Source organism: Sebastes fasciatus, chromosome 22, assembly GCF_043250625.1.
Source record: "Sebastes fasciatus isolate fSebFas1 chromosome 22, fSebFas1.pri, whole genome shotgun sequence".
NCBI lineage: Eukaryota > Metazoa > Chordata > Actinopteri > Perciformes > Sebastidae > Sebastes > Sebastes fasciatus.
The window spans coordinates 15,961,197-15,984,319 of record NC_133816.1 but is presented as its reverse complement, the minus strand read 5'-3'; the positions used below and the strand labels follow the sequence as shown (position 1 = coordinate 15,984,319).

At 40.8% G+C, this 23,123-nt stretch overlaps 1 protein-coding gene across 1 annotated transcript in view; it reads left to right on the top strand.

Moving 5' to 3' along the window:
* Positions 1-5,361: 5,361 nt before the first annotated feature.
* The window catches only part of ank2b (ankyrin 2b, neuronal), a 176,320-nt gene continuing 158,558 nt past the window's right edge, over positions 5,362-23,123 (top strand). The window contains exon 1 of the mRNA XM_074623608.1: positions 5,362-5,812. Within this exon, the coding sequence (XP_074479709.1) occupies positions 5,732-5,812 (81 nt within the window). The 5' untranslated portion in view covers positions 5,362-5,731. The remainder of the gene's footprint in view (positions 5,813-23,123) is intronic.

Below are 23,123 nucleotides of genomic sequence, written 5' to 3'. Positions count from 1 at the left end.
ACAGCTCAGTCTGTTCCCGTGACTGAGACATTTTCCATTCAGCCAGGCAGCTTCCACTGCCAACGCACACACACACACACACACACACACACACACACACACACACACACACACACACACACACACACACACACACACACACACACACACACACACACACACACACCGGCTATGACTTCACAAGGGGCTTGTTCTTGCAGCAGGTTGTGATTGGCTGCCTAAAGATTGTAGGTGTGGTTTAAGGAATATGAGTGAATTCTGACAGGTCTGTGATGATGTAACTTTGACATCAGAGATATCAAGATGATTGACTCGATATGTCCGGATCATTCGGACCTCTCCTAGTACATCTGGCACAGACAGGCTGTGAGGGCTATTCATGATTAATTTAATTTTTTGTTTCTTCTTTTCATGATTTGATTTACCGAATATTTTATCCAACATTTAAAAAACATCAAAATCACAAACAAAACATTAGCAGATCAGAAGGAGATAGCAGGCTGCAGGCTCTCAGCCCTCAGTCTATCAGACGCTGTGACTCAGATAGAGGATGACGTCACACATTACTCCCTTTCCCTGCAGACACGCGCAGAAGAGCCACATGAGGCAAGATTTACAAGTGAAATTAAAATGAAATATTAAACCCCACACTGGACTCAAGTCAGGACGGCCTGAGACTCACAGAAACATGCTTCAGTCCCTTTTCGTAGCAGACATGTCCAGACATCTTCAGAACTCAGGGCATCGTGCCACACCAGACTTGATCATGCGGAGATAAACATGTCATTGATTCAGACACTCTGTGTCACCTCTGTCTGCATTTATCCATAGCATCTGGACACATGTGGGCACATATATGCATGTATGGGTCCGTGGAGGGTTTAAATCCTCAAACAATGCATGCTGGGAAGTCTATTAGTATGCTAATCCTGTTCCTTTAGAGACTTAATTGAATGTGTTTAGTGAGCAGTACGTTCATTCAGCTCATAATTTCATGTCAAATGACTTCAATCATTCATAAGTTCTGAAATGGTCTTAGAATAAAAACAATAAGTTGATTTAACTTGAAATCAGTTTACTTTATAAAAGATGAGTTGATTCCGCTGAATGTGTTTTACAGTGTATCAATCCAAACCAATATAGCGGTGTATATCCATAAAACATTAATGCACATAAACACAGCAGTGAAGTCGTTGCTCCCTTGGAGCCACAGCAGTCCTTGTTCACTAATGCTTGGGGTTTTCACCCAGCTGTGATATTCTTTGACAGGTGAACTGAGTCATTCCTGCCCAATGCTAAAATAACCCTTTGCCTGCTCTCAGCCTCGTGCATGCACACCGAGAGACATGGAAATCCTGAGATGAACTTAACCTTTGGAGCTCTGATCTGTCTAGATAATACTGGAGCTGTCCAGGAGAAGTCTTGATCCTATCCGTCTGTCTCTGATTAACAAGGTTTGCAACCTTTGGGTCCCAGTTCCTCCTCCACTCAGAAATATTGCGTCATCTATCTTTCTTTTGATTACCACAGGCAGCTCTCCTCTTCTGCCTGTAAGTCCACTGGGTCACTATGTGTATGTATGTTGAAGTGCAGAAGAAAAAAGGCGCTCTAACCTGCTTCAAGGTCAGATGTGTTTCTGGGCTCTGATGGTTTAAAGGTTATCTCAAGGGATGATTTGTTTTACATGGATTTTAATAATTGCAACACAGGTATTGATCTTTTTCAGTGCAACATACTCACAGTAGGCAGATGACTGAGAACATTACATGTTGACAAGCACAAATCTGTTAAATTTGACATATGTCATCTATTTTACAACTTTTACTGTCTAGTGGCTACTCTAGCTACAGTTATGGATTAAAGGCAACACCTACTTCCACCCTCTGAGACCCACAATAGACCTGTTTTTGTCTTTTTTTAAAGGGGTACAGGGGGATCTTTAGGGGGAGATAGCAGGTCAACAGTAGATGTCACATATAAGTGGTGTACATCATCTGAAAGCTGGGAACCTGAAGATTAATTTGAGATGCTGTTCAGCACTGTGTGCCAAGTTGATCTAGTCATGAATCAGGAACAAACATGAATTAAATAATTAATAAATAGTGAAAGTGTATATGGGTTTAAGAACATTATGATGGAAGTATATGATAGCCATCCCCATAGTACTCTATTATGTCTGATAATTTGTTGCAGGAATTTTTGGGTTGATACCATTTGTTACAAAGATTTGGTGCTAAATTTATCCATTTTTTACCACTCAAGAATTGATACAAAAATGACCAATAATCCCTCTAAAAAAGCACACATTAAGATACTAAGACCTAGAAGAACATCTTAGAAAAAAACATGCTGTGATTTGGTACCAAAACATTTTGACATTTGGAGATTTCTGCAAGAATTACATTTTTCAGCGATTGGATGGCGAGCACTTCTGTTGTGTAAACTGCTCAGAAAACCCCTTATTGTCAGTATACCTAGGAAAGCCATACATCCTCTGAATGCTCTAGGTCTCTAGTTTGTGACTGTAAAGTTTCATGAGACTGTGATTATCCTAGAGGTCACCACAGGTCATTTTATACAGTGAGGTCAAGTTTCAAAACTCACTACAATGAAATGGCTCCTATGGGGACTAACATCATCACACATGAATACAGTTGGGCTCATTGGATCCACAAGAGTTGCTGCAGTAATCAATATATTTACAGTAACAGTGGGTGAATGTGGATGTGATCACTGTGTAATGTGAAAGGGGTTGCTTGTGATGAAAACCCACAGACTGCACCCCTCAGTTATACAAAGTGTTTAGCATCTTTAAGCTCAACTTTATTGTTTTAGTTCACTCTCACAGCTCTCATCAGCCTGGTTTCCAGCAGCTGTTTTCAGTGATAAAGCTCTGATAAAGCCACTGTGCACTACCTACTCAGCAGCAAACAGCAGACAAACACAGTTAGAGACCAACTGGTGAACATAGTGGAGCATTAAGCAGCTAAAGAGACAGATATGGTTAGGGTTAGAGTTGGTGGAGACCAAAACAGAGCTAAAAGAGAGGGATTTATTGGACATTAATCAGCTGGTGACTCCAAATGAATGTCTGCTGGATGTGTAAATACACAACACACTAATGCAGCTTTAACTGTAGCAACATAGCCACCATAAACTACTGGTCATACCAGACCAAGTACAGTTGCAGTGGTAAAACCACTGAGTTTATTAAATTGAGCAAGGATGTGATTAAATGCTTTGAAATTCACATTCATTAATTTTTTAAGAAAAAGACTGAGTTATTTATTATTTACAAAGTTACATAATCTTACTCAAGGCGGCAAAGTTTTATTAGAAGTCTGGTTGTTCGGATGAAAAACATTTAAAAATGCAAGGGGTTGCATTGTTGGGGGCACCGGTGACATGATGAAACACGATGACACACAGCAGTTCATAATACTATGAGGAGGGATTTTACAACTCTGGATAGTTCTCACATTGATACTCATTTTATCCTCCCTTGTGACAATGGTGAGGTAAACAATAGAAATATGCACGTTACAAAGTATAATCTACCAGGAATGTGCACTTGCACGTGTTTGATTGGCCAACACGGTGCCTTGCAGGATGACCTTGCGTTGTGTTGCGGTGCCAGGTTCACCATTTTTGCCGGATGACGCATCATTTTGCTGGAGCCCTCTGTGTTTGCACACCCGCTGTGCTAATTAGAGGGCTGTATTTTTTCACGCAGTACTGTTTTTCTGTCTGAACACATCCCTGTAATGGAAGGTTAGGTCAGTGTCATTAGGAAGTATCTAACGCTGATGGACAATAAGGGATAAAGTCAAACATACCTTTCAGATAAAAAGACACAATAAACTCACTTACAGCACAATGTTTGAATCCAGCTCAGCACAACAGACTGCTGAAGTTGTCTTTCAGGCATGCTGACTCATCCTTTTCTTATAATAATTGGTTTGAACTAATTGACAATTGACTAATTCAGTTGTTCCCAAACTGGAGGTCATGACCCCCACAAGGCTCTGAGGGTTTACGAGATTATTAACTGAAGAGGAAAGCAGAAAAAAAACACATGTATGACACACAAACTTGCTTATTTATTTAGTCTTTCCTATAATATTTGTTTTTTTGTACATTACTGAACCCTTTTACGTGTTTGGGACTTTAATATTCTAATAAAAGGGGAAAACTGTCTTTGGTTGAAGGGGTCGCAGGTAAAGATTGTTTTGTTTAAAATTGGGTTACAAGCCAAAAAGATTGAAACCGCTGGACTAATTGATATTCAACTGGAATCAGTCAACATCACGACTGGCTCTCAAATGTCTGAGCCAGATTCAATGTGATTCTGTGTCTTTTCAACAATCCTTGATTTAGGATATAAGCGAGCCCCTCTCCCATTCTTCTGTTCAGCCTCTGTTCTGGGGTCACCCAGAGGGGCAGTCCAATGTCACCGCCCTTAACCAGTTTAACCAATCATCTAGAACCAGACTCCCACCCCCCCATCGTCCATCTTCTTCATCCCAGCACCGCACTCCCCCCAGAGCATCCCCTGTGACAAATCGGATGGCTGAGGGTCTCCCTCTTGGTACCCCAACCCCCCATAACACAGACCACCATCCCCCCCCATAACACCCTGCATGGTGATGATAGGCAGGTGTGTATGATATGGTGGGTAACACCTGGCTTTTTTGTTTATTTGAAAGTCCCAGTCTCAGCCTAACATGCGTCAGTATTCAGGCATAGAAGATCATCACAAGTGGAAGTACAAAACAGAAGCAGGGGGTTGACGATGCTGCGATGACATGCAATATCATGACACATCTTACTGCTAGAAACGTGTGAGGTGTGTGTGGGAGGCAGGGATTTTACTGCTGTCATCTAACCACAGTGTATAATACGTATTTACCCCTGGTGTTCATCCTCAATGCACTAAATCAGGCACATTTAAGTTGCATTATCCACATGCATTATTGTCTATAATCAACATATTGTGTTGACAACATGTCCTGTCATGCCAATGAGATGTTGCACTGAGCTAAAATGAATGAGACTGGTTAAAGAGTGGTGCTGCAACACAGATTCACATGCACACTGATGCATAAAAGAGAGGAAGATGTAAAATAAGCCACAGCACAGTGAACTAATGAAGTCAGACCACAGTGTATAATACGTATTTACCCCTGGGGTTCATCCTAAATGCACTAAATTAGGCACATCTAAGTTGCATTAACCACATGCATTATTGTCTATAATCAACATATTGTGTTGACATGCCCTGTCATGCCAATGAAATGTTGCACTGAGCTAAAATGAATGAGACTGGTGCTGCAACACAGATTCACACGCACACTGATGCATAGAAGAGAGGAAGGAGATGTATAATAAGAATCTTCTCTGTGTTTCCACAGCACAGTGAACTAATGAAGTCAGAGACAGAGAGAAGGAGTGTGTGACAGAGGGAGAGAGTGAGTGTGTGTGTGGATGAAGAGTGAGAGTGAGTAAACGTCATCTGTCTGGACTGGACTACAAACATACGAGCACCGTCCGGAGGAGGGACAGTGGCTCCCACTGTGTAGCCGGACAGAGAGTCACTGTGCTCGGACAGGAGAACCATTGCCTGTACCGGTCCTCTCGCAGCAGCAGCAGCGTGCAGCGGGGCTGAATGCTGCAGGACGCCGAGGAAAGTGGCACCAGGAGCGGTTGTTAGTGACTGACTGACAGGGTGGACATGGCTTCTTCTCCAGTCACCCAAGCATCGCTCGAAGGAGGGACACCTTCACCCAACGAGGAGCCCACTACAAACCGACAGGTCTGTGCATGCACGAAAACAATCTATTTTTACAAACATACCAAACTTCATTTAAAAATACATCAATTTGACACTTACTCGGTCATCTTGCAAGGGCACCTGCGTGCAAAAGCATGATTTCAGATGCAATCTGAGTTAGCAGAAACTACTCTTTAATTCGGCGTGCATTTAATACCTTAACCATGGATATAAGTTGAAATAAAATCTGAATTTAAAAATCAATAGGTGCGTCAAAAAAAATAAACAATGATTTTTTTTTCTATGATCTGCTGTAAAAGTTCACATTTCATGGAAATAAGTGCTGCATGGTAAATCCAGTGCACGCCGAATTTAACATAATACCCAAACACATATGTGAGAGTCTACGTCATTGGATGTCATGTATGCATATTTGCTGTCTACGTCATTGGATGTCATGTATGCATAAACCTGATTAGATTTTGGAATGGGGTTTGGTGTGTGACGTATTGTCGCTGCTGACATACTGCACGTCGCAGATACTGAAGTGCTGCTGGATAGTTTGTCCCATGAAGAGATGTCTTCTAGTTGGGAAGGCGTTTTCCTGAATGTGACACTTAACATGGAGATGGAGAGTCATGAAGCTGTCCTGCTGCTAATTATGTTGTTTTTCCAGAGCAGGGGTGGTAGTGAGGGTGTGAAGATGATTATTTAATTATTATTATTATTTATTATTATTTATTTGTATTATTATTTATTAATTTATTATTATTATTGTTATTTATTAATTTATTATTATTGTTATTTATTATTTATTATTATTATCATTATTATTTATTATTATTTATTATATATGAAGATGATTTCTTCCTGTGCACTGTTGATAATACCAAAGCTACTATTTGCAGTATGTTGCCCCCTCAGTGTTGCAAATGCACTTGCATGTCCTGAGCATGTTGAAATAGATGCCATCTCTTTTTCTTTCCTTTTCATCAGCCTGCCAAACTGCAGGTCACAGTGTGCTTGTGAATGAGTCACAGCCTACATAGGAGAGAGCCAACATGTGCTTCTGTCAGATAGCATTAAACACAAGAGTGCTCCGACACTCAAATGCAGCATGTTGTCTTTTGTAAAAGGTGAATCTGTTTACGGCCCTTTTTCCACGTCGATGCCTTTCAACCAACAGGTGTGTGGTGGTATCAGTGTCACCGGCCTGGCGGCACTGATGTCCTAATGTGTACACACACGGCTGGAGTGACAGGAATGCAAAGTCAGTGCCAGGGGAGACATCAGAGAGTCTGTGAGAATGATCTGAGGCTGCAATTTGGGGTTATGATGATTTCAATACCCAGAAATCCTGTAATAGTGATAATATGCATGTAGCATGTTCAGGTTCATCATGTCTGCATGTCTGATTTGTTTACGTTCATATGATAATTTTGGGGGAGTGTCTTTGAAGGGAGGCCTGAAGGGACGATGACTTGGTGACTTTCTCTCTAGATTTCGGGACTTTTGGAGCTAGTGCTGCCAGCGTCTTTCATTGGAAAAGAGATGGCAACAATGAGTTGGTTTTTTCAGATTACCCTATCTTTAAGTCCGAGTCAAGACACAAATCTTAGTGAGTGAATGGCCTTTCGAATCGTTGAATGCTGACCATTATATATATTAAAATGACGCAGCATTACAACGTTTCCCTTGTAGTCTGTGTTAATAGAGCTTGTACAGAACTGAGACCAAATCCTTTTAGTGCATAGGCCTAATAATGAAATATTTAAGGTGTATGGCCACGCAAGGCCTGCCTGATGCTGTTTTTTTTTTTTGGTATTGTATTTTACCATGTCAAAACTTTACATCTGATCAAGTTTTTGCTCAAATCAAGTGAAGTTTTCAGACAGTTACGTCTTAAGTGAATACATTCTCAGAGCAGTCCTGTGCAAGTTTAGTCTCAAGTCCTCATTTTAGTGATTTAAAGATGCTGTGTGTAGTTTTTGGCCACTGTTAGTGTTTTTATGATTGTTTCCCTGTTTTGTTTGTGTCTCTCGTGCACATGTACACACACTAGTAGGCAAGTGACTAGGCAATATTAAATGGTCAAATCAAAGTGATCTTGAGAGCTGGTCTTTTTATCAGCCGGGAAGAGAAAGAAGGATCAGACCCATTGTTGGTTTGAGTTCATCCCAGTAGGAAACACACACAGGTATCGTAGCTTCAGAGAGAGAGATGTCACGTGCATATGCAGTCAGTTACTCAATGCTAACGACCTTCATGATGATCAAGTCCAGTCAGAGCTCTGAGGAAATGACAGGTGCAAAACAAACACTCTAAATATGCACTAAATGATATGAATATTTATTCCTGTAGCCTTATTATAGAAGTGCAACTGCCTTAACTCTTGAAACAGAAGGACACACAAGAGAATAATGACCTCAGTGGTCAGCAAGGCAGATTGTTTTGTCATTTTGTCTTATAATTAGTATAATTATTATCTGGCTTAAATCACGTTTAAAGGCCCTGACACACCCAGCTGACAGTCGGTGAGCGTCTGTCGGCCGAGTTGGCTCTTGTCTGCCTGTGTCAGAGTTTTTTCGGGTGATTCAGCATATTTAATCGCCGGCGAAGCTCGTCGTTGAGAGAAATCACTCTGATTGCAGCTTAAACCAATCAGTGAACGGGAAGAGAAATAGAAGTGCGGAAAGCAAGCCAACGAGGAAAGTCAAGAGGAAAAACACAGAAGGCTTATTCATATCTCACCTGATCATTCCAGTACACGGATATTATCACAGCGACATGGCCATCTGGAATGAAGCTAAGTGGTGAGTGAGAGTGGTGTGAAAATGGTGGGCAAACGCCGCTTTGTTTCATGTACGTATCACAACAACGGCTTGTATATCCGCCATCCTCTGTCTTCCTGTTTCCCTTTTTGAATGATGAATACAGACAACCGCTGCCTGCTGGTGTGGAGAGTTATTTCCTCTCACGCAGGCGCAGAACGTATGTGGCAGTTGGCCGTCGGCTGTACTCTTTGCGGTGTGTTCAAGTGCAAATTAGTGGCCTTCGTCGCCGCTAGTTCTCCGATGTCGGGTAGGTGTGTCAGTGATGTGAATTTGCGAATTTCCCACTATGGCACCTACGCTAGTGCTAGTTTAAAAAAGACACAGATTGGTCTCTGTGAGATGATGAATAAGCTGAAAGCAACACAAAGACTGCACCAGTTTTCAACAAGATTGTCTATTTTCCCACACTTACGCTGCTACACTTTGAGAAATGCTATAATTGCATTAAATCCCTGCAGATAGGAGCTTTGAGCTTTTCATACACATTCACATTATGAACTCAGGAGCCGCTCAGGAAGCGTATGACTTCCTCTAGGCTACGCTGCCATGAAGAACAAATTAACTTCTTCCATTTCGTTTCACCTCAGAAGCTCAGAAGTAAAACAGAGGCCAGTTCCTGTTTGTAGCCATCGCAGGCTTCAGGATATTAAAAGTGGAGTGATTAACATTGAGGCTGTGATGAGGGACATGGCGGTTAGAGGGGGGTGGACGTGTGGTTCGCCACCAGTTCTGCTCCTGTAGAGGAGGACATCTGCCACTCGATTTTTCTGTCTCAGCCAAGGTCACATTGTGACGGAGGTAACGCCGGCAGTGTGATTCTTAACATGGATGTAAACAGAGAGAGAGAGAGGGGAGAAGAGAATGCAGTGCAGTGGTAGTGATCAATTAAAGGGTGTTAATGTGATAGTCACTAAGGCAGCACATCAGGCTTCAGTTTACGTCTTTGCAGCTCAGTGAGAAATATGGATCGATGGGGAGGGGAGATTGAGTTAGCCGGTTCAAATCCCACAACGGTTTAGATGTCTGAAAGTGAAAGTGAGATTGAAAGGATAATTCTGGGTTTTATTTTTGTATTGTTTCCCATCATTCCTAATAATAACATTGTACTCATCAAAGTAATTGTTGAGATCTGGAAACGCAGTGTCATTGTTAAAATTAAGTCAGACAGGATGAAAAATGAGCAGCAAAATTCCAATTTTTCAACCAAAAGAAAACTGTCTGAACTTCAAGCTTTCAAGTTTTCTATGTTTATACTCGGAAAGTGGAGGCTAGTTCTCCCAGCTTGTTAACATTAGCACTGATTCCCAGTAGACCTTTTGCTGCTGACAGCTCCTTCACACCTGGTGGTCTAGACCAGACTGTCAAAACTCACGTCAACCTCAGTGTGTTACTCAGTGACTTGAATCCTGGAGTAATGTATGGAGTGGCGAGGTCGCAGATGGGGTCTAGCAACTAGTTCAGTCTATATTTAGTGCTGAATATCCAGTCAGTGACACACATTCATGCCCTCTGGATAACACCAATACAGGGGGGATAATATCACTGCAAAACAATTCATATAGATATATAATATATGGAATATATACTGTATAATTAACATTAATTAAATTCAGATTTCTTTTTTAAATTATGATTTTTAAAAATCAAAAACAAAAAAAACACACCAAATATATTGTATACATATTGATTTCTGAAAAAAAGGTGATAGGTGGTGTGAGAGGTAAGGAGTGTGTACTGTCTGTGTGTGCTCTCTGGTGCTGTCAGACCCTCATCCATCACCTGAAGTGATGTCACTGAGATCTCACACTGCTGCTGTGAAACAGAGATTCTACATTCTCAGCGATTCTCTATCACATCTTTGGTGTGTATTTAGATTTGATTGTATAAAGTGCAGGTGGCTTGAGGATGGTTGGGCTCAGGAGCAGTAGCTGGGTCACAGTTGTGCTCAAGGGTACGTCGTCTCCTCCTGCAGCATCCGCCTCTGTCTCTGTCTCCACCTTGGAGGACGTGACTAAGCATTTTCCCAGCAGAGCAGATACTATGTGATAGAATATGTTCGGTACAGTACACATGGTTAATGTCTTTACGTATAGAAACATGGAGATTCATATAAGAATTATTCTTAGATATTTTTTTTAAGTTTTAGTCATCTTATTATTACCAAATTAACTGTAATACTTGTAATACTTAAATGAGACCATAGTATAGATTCTTAATAACCTCTCTCACACCAGTGGTATCTTTAATGCTTTCTCAAAATCAGAACTTCATTTCCCATAAACTGTTTGTTGTTTATTTGCAAAGAAAAGAACATTAGCCAAAGCCTCTTCCCATTCCCTTCTCCCAAGGTTGTTCAGACTGTTGTCAACCTAGATAATAATGCAATGCATGTTGCATAGTCATAGTGCACCACAAATATAGAATAAAGGTTCTTACGATCTACGATGTCATTATTTTTACATGTTGTTATTCACAGTATTTTGTTTTTTTATCCCCTTGAAGCCTCAAATATCCCCTAAACCAACAGAAATCATGATTAATGATCCCTTTTTGCAGTCAAAAATCATGTCACACTATGTGACACATTATGTCCTGTAATGAAAAAGCAAAGCACAAACCGCATCAAATTGTCCAAAGGTCGAGCTATCTGCATGAGAGTATAATGCATCTCCATAGTCAAGCACAGACATGATGGTTGACTGTACAGTCATTCCTCAATATAGGAACATGCTTTATATAAGAAACCCATTTTATCTGTAGTTTCTCTCCATTAAGTAATGGAGGGATTACAAAAAATGATATGCATTACACGTGTGTCAATGAATCACCGCAGTAAAACAGGCCTATACTTTCAATGATGTACTGAATGTGACATCTGTATCATGTCGACAAACGTGTAAGAATTGAGCCATTTCATCCTGATTCATCATTATATTTTCTCTTTTGGCAACCAGCACATCCACCTATGAACTCTGGCTGGCAGAAATCAACAGATGTCTGTAAAATCTCATTCATCATCCTGCCCTCCAGCTCTGACAAACCCAGCTATTCAGCCCGTATGCCTCAGTCAATATCCCACACATACACTGCAACAGAGGGGGGGATATAGAGGTGCTGGGGATCTCAGCTTTCTTTTCTTCAGGCATGGCTGCACAGATGAGGAAGTTTTCTAAAGTCAAATCAAATGTCAAAACTATCAAGTTTTAGCCGTTACAGTGGAAAACCTGCCACCATATTAATATAAACTGGACGTGACTAGCCAATTTGAATGTTGTTGATGTTTAATGTTCACATTCACACCTGGAAAAAGATTTAAGCATCTCATTTACGTGACATTTTTGTGTCATTTGACATCACTATTCTTAATCCCGCCTACAAAGATGTGACTGGTTAATTGTTTCTCCAACCAGGGGAAGCATCTGTCAATGAGCACATCATCAACAACAACATCATCATTGCAGTAGTGATGGTACATTCTGTATATGTAAACTCGACTTGTCATTTAATTAGTGAAGGATAACAGGGGATAAGTCCCGGTCCAGCGCATTTGACATGTCGTATATCTCAGGGAAGTCATGGCTAAAATGTTTGGGTTGACATCTATGGATTTTCCACTGCTGGTGACAGAGAACAGTTACCTTATTTATTTAGTAACCTTGCACGGCAGCTGGATTCTCGCAATGTCACGAGTTCCCGCGAGAATCATGGGATCACATCTCACACAAAAATCCATCTTGTCAGGCTTCAAGTACGTTGCGTTTGTGTCCGGACAGCCACAACACGGACCAATCAGCATCCTGCGAGGAGCTACTGCAGCTACGGGCTACCTGGCTCAGGTGTGCGTGTTCTAAACAACAATGGCGTCTCCTGAAGAGGTTAGCGTAGCTTCAATGACATGAGTTCTATCAGAGCTGAAGAGTATTTCTTCATTAAAAGAAGAAGAATGACACTAAAGGCTTTTCTAGATGGAAAAGATGTTTTCACTCTTCTCCCGACTGGCTTCGGCAAGAGTTTGATTGACAGATGGTTCATCCAATCACCTTACCTTTTTTTTTTTTTCTCAATGACGGCTTCTCAGATGGTTCTGTGTAACAAACCATCTGGCGGGTCAGGTGACCACTTCGGTCCAAACTGAAACATCTCCACTTCTAGACCATAAGTTGCTTTTGTATGTTTCCTTGACCTTACACTATAGGTAAAATGATTTTATAATTTGCAGTCTTAATTCTAAACAGTGTGTTTGCTCTCTGGCCTTATCAGTAATTACTCAGTAATCAGAGCAGAGCCCAGCCTGTCTTTCTGCTGGCTGTAGTATGTGTGTGTGTGTGTGTGTGGGGGGGGAGGGTAGGGTATCATACCAGACAGATGTGTCACTCAGCTGGCAGTACACAGATGTACCCAGCTCAGTTTGCTGTGTCATGCTGGTGTTTAGCAAATCCGTAGCTGTCGATCTGTCCAGTGAGACTGCTCTCCCAGATCTGACTCATTCTCCTCCGAGATATTTATCTCTTTATATCTTTGAATTATAGTTAATTTCCTCCCTCCTTCACCTCACATGTTCTTTGTTGTTTTTCTGCTTTGATCTCGCACTCTCTCTTCCTGTAGTTCACCGACTCCTTTCATTAGCCAACATTATGTCTCTCTCTCTTTCTCTTCTTTCCATTACTTTATCCACCACAATTCCTATTACATGGTTGTCCTGCGGACACATCAGCTGATGACAAACCAACCAGGAGCTGTGATGGAGGCCCGAGGACAGCTGAATTAAGCAGAGAGGAAGCATCAAACAAACAAATACAATCTCAATCTTTTATTCAGTGTCAGTAGAGAGATGAGGTCAGGTTTTCATGTGTAACACTGCTACACCATCTGTACATTCACTGCCTGTAACTCAACTATGACTGAATAAGAGTCTAAAGTATTAGATAAGCATTTCTATTCTAAGATGCATGTGAGCTCAGAGCCAAGAGTAGAGGAAACAAAGATCATTTGATTTCTGGAGCATTTCAGCGACTGACCCAATTAGTGACAAGGCCTAAGGCCGATAAAGTTGATTGGTCAGCCTGTCTGTCCAACTGACACTTTGATAATCTACAACTACGGTCCAGATTGCCATACGTTTTGGTTCGGATGTTCATGGTCCACAGAGGATAAATCCAACCTTTCTCGGTGAGCTCTAGACCATTCTTTTTGTGCCACCATCAAATCAAATTTTGGACCTGACCAATATGTTTTTCAGTGACAATCTTTCTCAGAAACTAAGGGCTGGAAATTTGCTGAGGATATTTGTCGTCCCTAGAGGATGAATCCTAATCTGTTTGGTTGACCCCACTGATCTTTTTACTAGCACCACCAAAGTGTCCATGTGTACACAAGAATTATGAAAATCTAACGGAAAAATGTGTAACTCACTAAGCACAGCCGTGCTCCGCAGGCAATACACCCACTGATTTTGAAAATATTGTATAATCCTAAATTTTGGTACCTAGTTTTTCAACTGAAGTTGGTCGGTCGGTCGGTCGACCACTTCAGTTCAGACTGAAGTATCTTGTAGGGATGTCACGATACAAGAAATCTAGTAGTCGATACCAATACCAGTGAATTTCCACGATTCTCGATACCAAATTCGATACCACGGTAAAACCCCCCCCAAAAAACAATAAATCCCATGTAATGTGTACATGTGTCCATATAAATGTATATCCTCAGATTGCAAGCAGTAGTTTAAATTCACTGACATGGTATAGGCTACCAGAGGTGGGACCAAGTCATTGTTTTGCAAGTCACAATTAAGTCTCAAGTCTGTGACTCAAGTCCCAGTCCCAGTCCTCAATTCAGGTTTCGAATCCTAAACAAGCCATATGTGCTCTTCACCAAATGTAACGTCATTTGAACAGCAGAGTAAATGGATCCAACTGGTGCTCAGTAACATAACATCAGTTCTTCACTGTTTTCTCCTGAAACTGTATTGGATGCTGTTGGATTGGTTCAAACAAAGTGGATCTTGGGAGTTAGATAAGATAATCAATTGCAAGTCCCAATAACATTCACCGGAAATGAAGAGACCAGAGTTCAATAAAAAAACAAAAACAAAAACACTTTTCAGAGATTTAGCAATAAGCCACAAAAGATGTGCAAGCTGAGGATGTGCATCAGTCCTTTTCCTTTGAGGCTCATTCACTACCTCTTCCACTTCCTCAGCCACCGACTGACTCACACTCTGATCTGAATATGAAGGCGCTGACAGCATACTTGCACTGGTGTGGGCTCATAGAGACTATTTAGACAGCCCTCCAGGCGCTGGGTCTGTGGGCATGTGTCACATTGATGGCATGCCTTTCGCTGGGCCTCCTGGAGTGCTACATAAAGTCACCGCGTGTGTGTCTGCTGTGTGCATGAGGACAAGCAGGACATGTGAAGAGCAGCGCGGTACGCCGCATTGATAGAATCAAGAGCAAACTGGAGGCTCTTCTTGTTTCGTATGAGTGTGTGTGTGTGTGTGTGTGTGTGTAAGCAGTCTGAATAGCAGTCTGTGTGTCCAGAGACGGTCAACAGCCTCCAGAGGACAAAGAAAGCTTGTGTCTGCCACAGAAGGAGGCGCATTTTAGGGAGCTGTTTGTTTCCCAAAAAAAACACAATTGGACATTTTATCAGAAAGTGCTTTTTTACTTCTTTCAGGTTCTTATATGTCTAAAATGAGATCCTGTGGAGGGCTGACAGCTTCAGCCAGAGTTCTGACAACTTGTCTGCTACAGGTTTAATGGAACAAATATTCATTTGAGTAAAAAATACATGTTTAAGGGTTATAAAAAGTGAAAACTAAATGTACTCCCATGCATTGTTAAAGCTGCACTAATCAACAATGGAACAAATGATGATGTGTAATATGAATTGGTGACAAACCCACAGAGAGTTATCACCATCTCTGCAGTTCCCCTCAGCTCTACTGAGCCTTTTAGCTTCTCGTATAGCTCATTGTTCTGGCGTCTTTACTTGGTTGGTTTTCAGTGACAAGTGAAGGTTCTGATAAAGCCACTATATCTGCTCAGCAGCAAACAGCAGACAGACACAGTTAGAGACTAGCTGGTGAACACAGTGGAGCATTTAGCAGCTAAAGAGACAGATGTTTTTTCTCAGGAGTTGGTGGAGACCAAAACAGAGCTAAAAGAAGAGAGACTTACTTTCATCAGGTGGCCTGCAACTCTAAATGAATGCTAATGTGTCTCTCTGTCTGCTGGATGTTTAAATAGAAAACTTTTTGCTACCATTTTTACATGTTTATAAGAAAATACTGTGCCAATGTTGTATTTACAGTTTGTCCAAAACCAACTATGACTTTTTGCAGAAGTTACTTTAAATACATTTTACTTCCACAATTTACTTATTTTAGTTCAATTTATGCTCTATTTTGTTGAAGTTACTGAACAAAAGTGCAATATCATAGTCTTTCACGACTTTTATTGCACAAGTTGACATCGCGATAACAATACAAAAATGTATATATTGTGCAGATCTATTGTCAGTAATTGGTAGGTAGTAAAAAACTGATTATTTAGCATGCATTTCCTTTTTGATCTCAACCGGAATGGATACTTTGTTTTGTTACTTCTTCAAAAGCTCAGCCCATGATGTGCTTATAAGCCTTTTCCAAGTCTTCAAAACATCCTTTTATTCAGTCTAGATTAATGGTTCTGGTTCTGGTTTTGATTAAAGAATGTAATTAAAGTCTCGACATGCATAAAATCATCCAACAGATTCAGCATGCTCTCTCTCTTTCCTGATAAACAGGTCTATTTAAAAACAGTATCTAAATTAAGGCTGTTTTATCATCTGACCTGCAGCAATCAGAGAGGTCAGTGGAAGTGACCGTCCATTTCTGCTTCCTTTATCCGACGCATGAGCTCAGGAAACAGCACATGCAGCAAACGTGATATATGTACAGGAATAGCTATATTTGCCTTTACTGTTGTGTATTTGACACTGGAATTTCAAGAAGCAGTTAGACCAGTATGTTGCGTATATTGTCACAATTATAGTTCAATCTTCAATCATTATTCTCCTCCTCTGATACGATGGATGTGTGGTGCATAGCCGCAGAATGCTGCTTCTCAGTGTTCAGTTTTGACCCCGGGGACAGCTAAAGATGCAGCTGTTTGATGGGCTGTTAGAAAGACATGTAAAGACAACATCACAGTATAGTCTACTCCAAATAAACAAAAGTCTCGCTGAGACATCAGTCCTTTAATTCTTGCTATTTTTCTAAGATGATCATAGGCGGATTTTGTAATTGAGATGACACCAAAAGCAATAAATTCAGTTTTATTCTTTTACAAAGTTACTGTGAGGATCTTTAACTAGTTATGAAGCAGTCTCAGTTTAATACTGATGCCTCTATATGACCTATATAAGTAAATAAGACCATCAGCGGGTAGATTGGCTATTTCTATATAGTTATTTTTAAAGCTTGTCATCTGTACCACGGGTCGGATTCCAGTGAAATCAGATGAAATCATGCAGGTTCACCAGACAGTCCTTCAGCTCCAGCTCTAGCAACTCCGGCACTCCCAGACCCAGCACAGACCCAGATCTGGCTTCCTCCGGTGTGTGCTGTGATACTGTATCGATTCTCCAAAACACTATATAGATTTTTAATTAACTTCTTAAAAATCCGATTGGATATTTCAGAGGTTGTAGCGGGCTCAGCTTTACAGATAGAGTGAAGGCACTGGCATCACATTAAACTATAAAACATAAGGATTCTATTGGTACCAACCATGTCTTATAAGCTTGTCGCCAAATAACGCTCCAAACTTATGGTACATTTTGGCGAAGAAAAACTGTCATTGGCCATTTTCAAAGGGGTTTCTTGACCTTTGACCTCCAGATATGTGAATGAAAATGGGTTCTATGGGTACCCACGAGTCTCCCCTTTACAGACATACCCACTTTATGATAATCACATGCAGTTTGGGGCAAAAAAACATGCAGTTTATATAATATTATTTTTGCCTATTCTAAAATGTTGTATTTCTGGTGTGTTCTTTATACTATGACAGTTTTCCTAAAGAAGTATTAAGTCTAGAGCTGTAATGATTAGTCAATATTCTCTTTGTTACAGTTGTCAAATGTGAAACCTTGCTGTGCGTTGTATTGTCTATGCAGTTTCCCGGAAGAAAGCGAGTGTCACTGTGGGCTTGTGTGGGCTTTAATGAGAGGCCAGAGTATTGATGTTATCCAGAGATGTTCTGGAGCAGCTTGTCTCGTGAAGAAAACAAATTAGTGTCCTTCAGCACATGGCATGTGTTCTACATTTATAGTCTGAGCTTGTGAATATACCAGCAATAACAGGGCCTCCTGGGTGTCTGTGAATACAAAGTGAGAGTTCCAAGCCCCACTCTTGTTGGCATCATTTAAAGGTCATATAGTGTAATCTCACACAGCCTGTTGAGTTTTGGCTGATAGTGGAAGAATCTGATTCATTCACGCCTGGAGATCTAGGCCGGATCGCCGAGCCCGCTGGAGGTTAAGGGATGCACGAGAGAACCAGAACCGGGATTGAGCCGAACACACTGTTAGACTTCTGCAGCAGTAAAATGAGAGGTTTTCCAAAGGGAATCTGGTGCTCGGAAACACTACCACTTTTGTCCACAGGGACCGCCAGAATCAACACAAAAGTTTCTCGGTGTAGCTTTAATGTAATTTGAATTATGTCTCAAATTAATGTAGTTTTTTATATTGTATATACTGTATATTGTATTTTCACTGCATTTCTGCAGCTCAATTTGCTGGCCTTTGGTGAATTGGTTCCGTTTCGTGCTGCTAGCAATATGAAGGACCTGTTTGACTGCATATAAGCACATGCACACACAATTACCACCCACTGTCCCCTCTCATTTGTCCCTGCTGTCCCATCTGTCAGAGCTAGTCAACCCTCCCCGCCCGCCTGCCACTCTCTGCTGTCAGTGAAGGGGGATTGACGTTCAGCAGACCTTGAGGTGAAGGTTGTTATGGCCCAGCAGCTAGTTGGTTTGAACCCCATTATAGCATGAGGATACTCAGTATGCCAGCCACCACGCAGTGGATCAATAGCACAGATGTGGGGTGGGATGTGGGGGGGCTGTCTGAAGGGTGCTTCATGAGCACAGTGATGACACCCTGTCAATTCCATCAGCTTCTCTCTAGCCTCATGAACACTCTTCATCACACACATGGCAGCATGGCTTTGCCTTGTAGCTGCACGTGGACATCAGCCAGTGGAACAGAGTGTGTATTGAGTTATGTATGTGTGTGTGTGTGTGTGTGTGTGTGTGCAGGCAAGATTGCTTGGCAGGAAATGTTGGAAATTTCTGCAGAGTGGATGCATGAAAGAATTTCTTTGAGGATTTCATGCTCTTCTCCTCAATATTGTTTCACTTGCAGAAGGTATTTTAGGAATGCGAGTGTTACGACTCAACAGCTAAATATAGTAAATCATTCTGGAAATGTTAGGGGCTGTATGAAAATGATTTGGGGGAGCTGGTCAGAAAAGGGGTGAGTGTACTCTAACATTTCTTTTTGAAGAGGGGAGGGCAGTCTGACTGTTTCGGGAGGGCTTTCTATTTCTTCTTATGTCAGTTCATGTCAGTTTGAGAAACACACTACATGCAGATTTTTTACAGTTATTAGTGAGTGAATGTCTCCAAAGAGCTCTTTAGCCAACAAATGCTCTTCCCTAAATCTGCATCTATTATTTAATTTATATTTATTTAATATATATTAATATGATATTATATTTAATGGTGATTAATCGCCTGATTGTCGCAAATTAATCACACATTTTTTATCTGTTCGAAATGTAATTTTGTAAACAAATATGCTGCTTTATGCAAATGTATGTTATTACTTGAGGGTCAATTAACAACACAAAACAATGACAAATATTGTCCATAAACCCTCACAGGTACTGCATTTAACATAAAAAATATGCTCAAATCATAACATGGCAAACTCAAGCCCAACAGCAGCTGTCAGTGTGTCAGTGTGCTGACATATGACTATGACTTTCCCCTCACATATCATGAGGTCAGAGGTCAAGGGACCCATTTAGTATGACATGATTGGTACCTATGGATTCCTTAGGTTTTCTAGTTTCATATGATGCCAGTATCTTCTCTAGATTTAAAACTGGGCCCGCTACAACCTAAAAAATTGCAAGTTGCGTTAATGCGTTAAAGAAATTAGTGGCAAAAAGTAAAACCTATGGTTCTGTGTCCTTCCTTCCAATTAATTTCCACACAGTCCCTCATAGAGATTGTGGCCAAAACGATCCCAGTAAATTGTATTATCACGATAATCATCAAATATTACTATGAACAGAACAGTTATATTGCAACTTTGTTGGACTCTGAAAGTGAACCAACTTCTACTACACTATAAACACAATAAACTAAAGCAGGCTCGTTGTTTAAAGTTTAAGACGGTTGACTGGAAACAACTTTAAATGCAGCTTCAGTGTCTCTGAGATTCTCTGCATCCATTCATGTTTTCATGTTCGTATTTCTTTTGGGTGTTGTGAAAGAACCAAAGAAAAATCTTATTGTGCTACTTCATAAAAACTGTTTTGCATCTGCTAAAATGTATTTCATTCTTAGCCTTTTAGATTGTAGAGGCTTTGTGATAAACTCTGGGAGACTAGTAAAGACGTTCAGTTGTACAGTCAGCAAATCAAATTTCCGTAAGAACTCGCTCGGAACATTTGCAACATTTTGTTTACAGAACAATTTGTTATAATGAATTTCCATGATGTCATCTGACAGTAGGTATAACACGTAACACATGTGACCCCAGAGAGTGTATGGGTGCGGCTGGGTGATCCTTCCCCCAGCAGGTGGACTGCCCTGGACTGTTAAAGAAACTTTAATTGAATCCACTTTCATTCTTCCATTACTCTGCGTTGCATGTTCTGTGTCAAATTGTGCTTGCAATGTGAAATCAATTATTCTTGGTTGCGCACTAACATCCCAGGGTGGGGACTCCCTATTGCAGTTTCTCTTGATAAAATGTCTCAGGCTTGGCACTCCCAACACGCCGCTGGCTGCTCTAATCCCATGATGGAATATTCTGAGGAGAAATTAGATTAGAATTTTAGTAGTGCTAAACCAGGCTGGGTTTAGCTCAAGGTTTAGCTTGGGTGCGCTGCCAGATGTATGGTATAGTTGGGATGCAGATGACTCACGCTCAAACACTCAGTGATTAACAGTTGGGTTGTGGCCACATGCTTCAAATGCTGACAAGATGACTGAGGTTCTGGGATTCATCAGGCCTGCGCTGGCTCTTTTTCTTTACTCACGGTTTTTAATGTGTCCACCCTAAAGTGTGCGCTGTGCAACAATCTGTTGCGTCATTTGGATCCCTAAAGCGTAGGAGTGGTAACTGGTAACTGTGTGCTTTCATACCGATGCTTTGATTTCATACACATGGTGGCTTTGCCTTTTTGTTTTTGTTTTAGGATCTTCTGTGTATTTTTTCAGACTAGTAAAGGCTACATAGGGCTGGTAGAAAACACTTTATCAGAACTGACTAAAATATGAATGAAGCAACGTGTGATGTTTAGGTTGTAGCGGGCTCAGTTTTAAAGCTAGAGTGAAGATACTGCATCATATGAAACTAGAAAATCTAAGGAATTCATTGGTACCAACCATGTCATACTAGCTTGTTGGGAAAGAGGCTAAATAATGCTGGAAACGTATACTAAATTTTGGCGAGGAAAATTTGGCATAGCCATTTTCAAAGGGGTCCCTTGACCTCTGACCTCAAGATATGTGAATGAAAATGGGTTCTATGGGTACCAACGAGTCTCCTCTTTACAGACATGCCCACTTTATGATAATCACATGCAGTTTAGGTCAAGTCATGGCTGCAGTTTGCCATGTTAGGATTTGAGAAAAGATAACAGAGAACAGATGAAAAATGTGATAAATGTGCGATTAATTTGCGAGTAATCGCAATTAACTATTTGAATCGATTGACAGCCCTACTTTAAATCATAACTTTTCCAATTGTAGTCTGTAATTAAAGTTGGCAAAGGTTTTTAATTAATTAATTGTTTAATATTTGAGAACTTCTGTCTTTTTTTGTTCAATCAAAAAAGGGTTTTGGTGAAAAACATTTATCTTTAGTAAAGTAAGGTATTTAAAAAAGCATGGCATCCTTTGGTATTGATATTGTTTCGGTACTAGGATGGAACATTTTCAAACGAGCTCTGAATATAACTATCTAAGAAAGCAAAACACACCCACACACACACAAAATCAAAAATAACAACATGAACATCAGTTTCTTTTCCACAGAATAACAACTCAGGAGATGTCTATCTTTGGAAGCTCAGTAATGTAAAACACACATACAAAGCTGATTCACACACGATTCAAAACACTTGAATGTCCTCAGGTCATGACTAATGGATTAACATCAACAACTGTGCTCCTCAGCGGTTACATGCTGACCAAGTGCTGACTTTACATCCATTTCCACATCGGGACATACTGTATGTTTGCAACTGTCTAACATTTCCTCTTACAACTGTAGATTTCTTTAAAAGTCCCTCTGTTTCCCATCCCTGGCTCTCTCTCGTCCTTCCCTCCTCACAGACTCACATGCTGATTAGAAGCTGTTGGTGTTCCTGGAGGCCTTGTTGTGTGTGTGTGTGTGTGTGTGTGTGTGTGTGTGTGTTTGTTGCCACTCTTCATATCCTGTTAAATCTCCTCCTCTGTGTGCAGCTCTGGTTCTTCATGTTGCTGCCGGCTCTCTGTGGTTGCAGCTGTTGTGTGAGTTTGGTCAAACTGATGTAATGGTTTAGACCTCTCTCCAAAAGCTAATTAGTTCTCAATACACTTGACTGACTACAATTCGCTGTTTATGTGTGTGTGTGTGTGTGTTAGAGGTTGCCAATTTCCTTCATCCCTGTTATAAAAAATAGATTACTTAACCTGGTAAAACGTCTGCATGCATGTTAACATATGTAAAATGCACGAGTGTGTTTTGTTTTGTTTGTCTCGTCTTGTATGGAATGCCAATAACAAACCAATCACATGTTTTCAGCGTACAGGTTTGGGGAAATATGATTGGTTGAAATTCAAAGGATCGGGGACTGATGACTTTTTTTTCTTCAACAAAACACAGTGTGTGTAAAAAAGTGTTTATACTCGCTTGAGGTGGTTTTTGCCTGGGATATGGAAACGCCTTTGCCGAAAAAATTCTGATATAGCCAACATTCCACTCACATGACCAATCAGCTGTTTCTGCTGATGGCATCTTCTCAGATATGTGTGAATGCTTGTCTTTGTCTCTGGACAACATGAAACATGACCAATACTAGCTGACATGAAAGAACAACTGAAACACAATCCTGAAGACCTCTCTCCATTTTTTCTCTCGTAGATGGTTAGATGACCAAGGAAGGAGACTTGTTTTGTTTCCGGTTCGCAACCTCTTCTTCTTCTACTCTGTGTGTTTGTATGCTATCACATGACCTCTAAAAG